The following is a 6,181-nucleotide window of genomic DNA, read 5'->3' as shown; positions in this document are numbered from 1 at the left end:
GAATTTGGTGGAGGAGGAATAATGGTCTGGGGCTGTTTTTCATGGTTCGGGCTAGGCCCCTTAGTTCCAGTGAAGGGAAATCTTAATGCTACAGCATACAATGACATTCTAGACGATTCTGTGCTTCCAACTTTGTGGCAGCAGTTTGGGGAAGGCCCTTTCCTGTTTCAGCATGACAATGCCCCCGTGCACAAAGCGAGGTCCATACAAAAATGGTTTCTCGAGATCGGTGTGGAAGAACTTGACTGGCCTGCACAGAGCCCTGACCTCAACCCCATCGAACACCTTTGGGATGAATTGGAACGTTGACTGCGAGCCAGGCCTAATCGCCCAACATCACTGCCCGACCTCACTAATGCTATTGTGGCTAAATGGAAGCAAGTCCCCGCAGCAATGTTCCAAAATCTAGTGGAAAGCCTTCCCAGAAGAGTGGAGGCTGTTATAGCAGCAAAGGGGGGGACCAACTCCATATTAATGCCCATGATTTTGGAATGAGATGTTCGATGAGCAGGTGTCACATACTTTTGGTCATGTAGTTTATTATCATGGCTGTACATGTTGTGTGTAGGGTCGTTCCACGAACTGAGTGCCTTTTGATTCCCTTTGATATTTTAGGAAGAAAGCACAAATATAGAATTTTAAAAGCCTGTTATATTAAATGAAGTGCCCTTTAATATAAACCTTATGGAAAATTCTATAAATCTGTCCTTCATTTTAAGGTCATGAACTGAACTCTTTTATTAATATGTTGAAACTTATTTTTTAAATATTATTTTTAAAATAAACATTGAACATCTAATAGTCAAATCATAGTGTAAAAGCAGATGAGTTGGTTCTACTCTTTTTGGCCATTTTCTGGTGTTCTGGTGTTTTGTGGTGGAAAACGGAGCGGGTCGAGCATAACACCTCAACCCTGTAGATAGACAGGCAAAAAATGTTTTAACAATTTTTTGTGAAGCTTGCATTCAATTGCCACTCCCTGATGCACACAACAAGCTTCCATTCCCCCTGTCACAAGGGGATTTATGGAGGATTTAAGATGAAGTCATCAACCCTGTTACTTTATTTGGCACTTAATAGGCACTTACTATAGTATTTATTTTATTTTATTTAAGATGGGAAAACATGTTTTGTATTGAGTTGAACATGACAGAATGTAAAAACTTGATGAAATAAAACATCTTTTTTTTTACCAAGTTACACAACTCAAAAGGCACCTAATTGCTGGAATGACCCTGTACTGTATATGTACTGCAACACACTGTACCTAGGTTACTTTGTAAGTCACTGAATAAGAATGTCAGTAAACTAATTACAATGAGAATTTGCACATTTGACATTTATATACATTTTTCAACAACATAAACCCCCCTCAACAAGTTCTTGTTAGTTCTCATTCGGTTCTGAGAGTCGAAATGAGGCATCAATATCAATCATCAAAAAACAGTCCCTATATAAGCCAATGCTCACCTGTAAACCAGAGAGTCATCGTAGGTTCCGTTGTATTGGATCTGGAACATTCGGATGCCCGGTATACTCCTCTGGAAGTTGAACCTGACCAGGGCAGAGGTAGACGTTGCCTCACTGATCACCACCTTCTTCTCCTGGCTCGTCTTCGTGTTTCCCAGTGGCACCATGCCTCCGCCTTCCCCACCACCACCCGTCCTCATTACCGTGGCGATATCAGAAGAACCTGGGTTCGGTTCCTTCTCCACAGTACCGTTGGTGATGTGTGGGAGTTTGATGATCATCAGGTCCACAGTTTGTTGGGCCTCCCCGGCCGGGTTGGAGGCAACACAGGTGAAGGAGCCTGATTGAGCGATTGATAACTTTTACAAAATATTTAGTTTTTGACAAAAAAAACAGGTACATTATTCATGTCAAATTATAAGTTTATAAAACATGTACCTATAGGCTGCTACTCAAAATAATAAATAAACCCAGTAAGAAAAACATACAGTGTTTAAGTGATAATAAATTCAGTGTAAACAGGAAAATAAAACAACCCCACCCATTCCCCCAACCCCACATTCTCCATCCAACCCCCCTACCCCTACCCCCACTCCCAGAAACCAAAAATCTCTGATTTGGACTAAGGACACATTTCCACCGGTCTAATGGCCATTGCTCATGTTTCTTGGCCCAAGCAAGTCTCTTCTTATTATTGGTGTCCTTTAGTTGTGGTTTGTTTGCAGCAATTTGACCATGAAGGTCTGATTCACACAGTCCCCTCTGAACAGTTGATGTTGAGATGTGTCTGTTACTTGAACTCTGTGAAGCATTTATTTGGGCTGCAATTTCTGAGGCTGGTGACTCTAATGAACTTAGCCTCTGCAGCAGAGGTAACTCTGGGTCTTCCATTCCTGTGGCGGTCCTCATGAGAGCCAGTTTCATCATAGCGCTTGATGGTTTTTGCGACTGCACTTGAAGAAACCGTATTGACTGACCTTCATGTCTAAAAGTAATGATGGACTGTTGTTTCTCTTTGCTTATTTGAGCTGTTCTTTCCATAATATGGACTTGGTCTTTTACCAAATAGTGCTATCCTCTGTATACCCCCCCTACCTTCTCACAACACAACTGATTGGCTCAAACGCATTAAGAAGGAAAGAAATTCCACAAATTAACTTTTAACAAGGCACACCTGTTAATTGAAATGCATTCCAGGTGACTTTCTCATGAAGCTGGTTGAGAGAATGCCAAGAGTGTGCAAGGCTGTCATCAAGGCAAAGGGTGGCTACTTTGAAGAATCTCAAATATAAAGTATATTTTGATTTGTTTAAAACTTTTTCCATATGTGTTATTTCATAGTGTTGATATTCACTATTATTCTACAATGTAAAAAATAGTAAAAATAGAAAAACCCATGAATGAGTAGGTGTGTCCAAACTTTTGACTGGTATTGTATATATATACAGTATATATAATTGTTTATTTGTATGTGTTGGGCTTTAGCCAAGATTATTCTTTACAGAGTAAAGTATATTTGTCCAGGCCTCAATTGTTCCTTGACTAGTACCATTCATTCTCGCTGTCGATAATGCTAATGTTATAGCTTCTAATAGTAACTGTATTCACTTGTGAATTGGGAGAGAGTGAGGTGATTGCCATCTAAGAGCCAAAATATTTTTTTGCGGCAGTGCTGCCTGCCAGCAGTAATCGTCTCTGATTGATTGAGAGATTCAAGGAGCTATCATCGTTAAGTAACATAATAGATGCAAAGCATTGAATATTTACATTCATGCAATTCAAAATGAATTTTGTAACTTTACCCCAGAAGCATTTAACTGCAGGGCACTCCCACATCATATGGAGGAATGTGCCTACCTTATTTAGGGGACACAATGAACAGTTGGGAGTTAGGGCCAATTCCATCAAAAGGTTTCCTTGGTGTTAAATACAATCTGTAAACAAACTTAAAATGTATAAGTTTATGGTTTGGATTACAGTATGCCAAGGTCATATTTTTCCATATTCTGCTCCAGTTAATTAAATGGTTGTTCAGATTCAAAAAGTTGTTTATATATTATAGAGATCAGTCCTTTTCGAGAGCCCAGATAATTTATTTATAAATCCCATCATTGGATGATTCGGTAGTTGGGTTTCCCAAGGGACTCGATAGGCCAGCATTGCTGTAAATACAGAAAAAATGATTTGCCTGGTAATGTGTATAACTTTCAAATCTTGGAATGCTCTCAAACCATTACTGCCCATAATATCGGAAAGGGTACGGATTCCACATTTGGACCATTGGGGTGATGCAAAAGGCCGCTCTCCAGATCGCAAGGCGGTATTGTGAATTATTGGCATATGGGCGTATGGACAACTGTTTTTCAATTTTGAAAACTTTATTAACATTGACAACTTTATCAGCATTTATTTGCTTTTCTGTTTCCTTTAAAACAAAGGGTGAACTAAATGCAATGGGAGAACAGAGTTTTGATTCGGATTAAATGGTCTGAAAATCTGGCCTCAGGGCCTACTGAAAAACCAGAGCATACTAACAGAAACAATCAACGTAGTCTAACACAACAGACGTTTCAATGACACCCACCTGAGTCCTTCACAGTGCTGATGAGGATGTCCAGAGTTCCGTCACTGTGCACCACAGCCCGGGAGGAATTGGACATGAGCCGGCCGTCTGGGGCGATCCAGTGGATGATGGGGTCTGGGTCGCCCCTGGCCTTACAGCGTAAAGCTACCCTCTGACCCTCCAACGCTCGCAGCTCCTGGAGCGGGTTAGATGGTGGTAGGGTTAAACGATGTTACCGTGATAATTATTGTATTATCATGATCAAAACAGTTATCGTGGTTAGCAATAGCATGATAATCGATGTTAGACAATTATTGCAACAAATGCGTTTATTCTGGAAAGGGATGACATAATTATCAATATTTAATTAATTATCGTGTTAAAAAAGTGTGTACATCATAATTACTTTTTGTCAATGTCAAATAGCATGATAAAAACAGTTATCATTACACTGTTATCACTGGGTTATTGCAATACTATTTACAAATGAGGTGTTGTGATCCTATTATCATCTCAGCCTTACCTGGGAGTGTCTGGTGATGAGAGGCGGCTCACAGAGGAACTCTTCTTCAGACACGGTCCAGAAGTACCGCCCAGCCAGGTGCTGCGGAGCCGCACACGTCTCCAGATCATCCTCCCGCCTCAGCCTCCTCAGCCACAGTAGCTCACAGTTACACCTCAGTGGGTTCCCCCCAAAACTCAACGCAAATGACGACGGACCCATGCTTCCTGACGTAGCCAGAACCCCAGCCCGCTGAAACACGGGGTCTGGCGGAAGCTTCTGGAGCTTGTTGGAGGTGACGTCAAGCCGTTTGAGCTTCTGCAGGCCGGAGAAAGTTCCCTCAGGGATGTAGCTAAGCATGTTGTGGTCCAAGCCCAGGGTGTGGAGGCTGGTCATTCTCTGGATGGCCACCCAGGGGGTGCTTTCTAAGTTGTTGTAGGACAGATCTAACTCCTCTAGAGCCGTGAGATCATTAAAGGCCCCGATGTGGATATGAATCAGTTGGTTGTTGTTAAGAATGAGATGGTGAAGTTTGGACATCCCGCTGAAGGTGTCGTTGGTGAGCCTCGTCAGACGGTTGCTGTCCAAGTGCAAGGCCCTGAGGTTCTCCAGATCTTTAAAGGCGTGAGGCGAGATGGAACCGATGGTGTTCCGAGACAACGTCAGGTCCTGCAGCTTGGTCATGTTGGCAAAGTCCCGCTGTTTGATGCTCGTGACGAAGTTGTCGCCCAGACGCATCTCGACGGTGTGCCGGTCGATGTTTGGCGGGACAAAGAGGAGGCCCTTCTTGTCGCAGAGGGTTGCCAGGTTGGGGTTGAGCATCTGGCAGACGCAGCGTTTTGGGCACAACTGGACCTTGTGGGCCTTTACAGCCATGCCAAGGACCATCAAGTAAACTAGCAGGGTCTCCATCAGGCTTTCCAGTCAGGCTAACACACCTGGCCAGATAAGAGAGAGAAAGAATTGTAATATCCTACATGGAGTTGGATAAAGATAACCCCAAGACACTGATCTAAGGTAATTTCCGCCTAAATAGGAGACAAGAGAGAAAGGATTTTAATAACATGCAGTTGGATTAAGCTTCACCAGACTGATCTAAGTTTTTTCCCCTCCTGATAGGATGGCTGTGTACGCTGAAGTAGAGACTGGAGAGAAAAGATTGCATTTGTTCATTTTGATACAGCTACTCTTTCTGGATCCTGGAGTCAACTCAAATCACAAAACAAAGCAATCATACACACCCACACAAAAACAACGAAGTAGAGACGAGAGAGACAGAATTGTATTTGGATATCCATTAGCTGTTACTTTATCCAGAGCTACTCTTCCTGGGGTCCAGACAAAACAGAACAAAACAATCATTCACCCAGACAAAAACAATGCCAGAGACAGTGAAGTATTCTATTCTGAATCCTGAGACCTAAGAAAGGAGAACAGCTCTGCAGGTAGTCTAGTGAGTAGTGGGGGATACTGCGGCTGGAGTGCAGAGGGAGTTCGCCTAACGACACATGAAATACTGCTCATAATGGGTTATATAACGCATTCTTATTGGCTACATGTACAGTAAACATGAATGCCATGCGTCTCATGGTTCTTGATTAGGTGTTGGACGTTGCACCTTCCTCCCTTAAAGAGCTCTCAACAGT

General features: G+C 42.5%; 1 protein-coding gene across 1 annotated transcript; it reads right to left on the bottom strand.

The window, feature by feature from the left end:
• Window positions 1-1,466: 1,466 nt before the first annotated feature.
• Window positions 1,467-5,447, bottom strand: LOC311119649 (leucine-rich repeat and fibronectin type-III domain-containing protein 5-like; the record flags this gene model as incomplete). Its single annotated transcript, XM_084194321.1, has 3 exons — window positions 1,467-1,810; window positions 4,055-4,229; window positions 4,557-5,447. The coding sequence occupies 3 exons, from the start codon at window positions 5,445-5,447 to the stop codon at window positions 1,467-1,469; spliced, it is 1,410 nt and encodes a 469-aa protein (XP_084050447.1).
• Window positions 5,448-6,181: the final 734 nt, after the last annotated feature.

The sequence above is a fragment of the Coregonus lavaretus genome (genome assembly GCF_964263955.1).
Source record: "Coregonus lavaretus genome assembly, contig: HAP1_SCAFFOLD_2479, whole genome shotgun sequence".
NCBI classification, from domain to species: Eukaryota; Metazoa; Chordata; class Actinopteri; order Salmoniformes; family Salmonidae; genus Coregonus; species Coregonus lavaretus.
The sequence above is the reverse complement of the archived record's forward strand: the minus strand, read 5'-3'. Positions and strand labels throughout refer to the sequence as shown.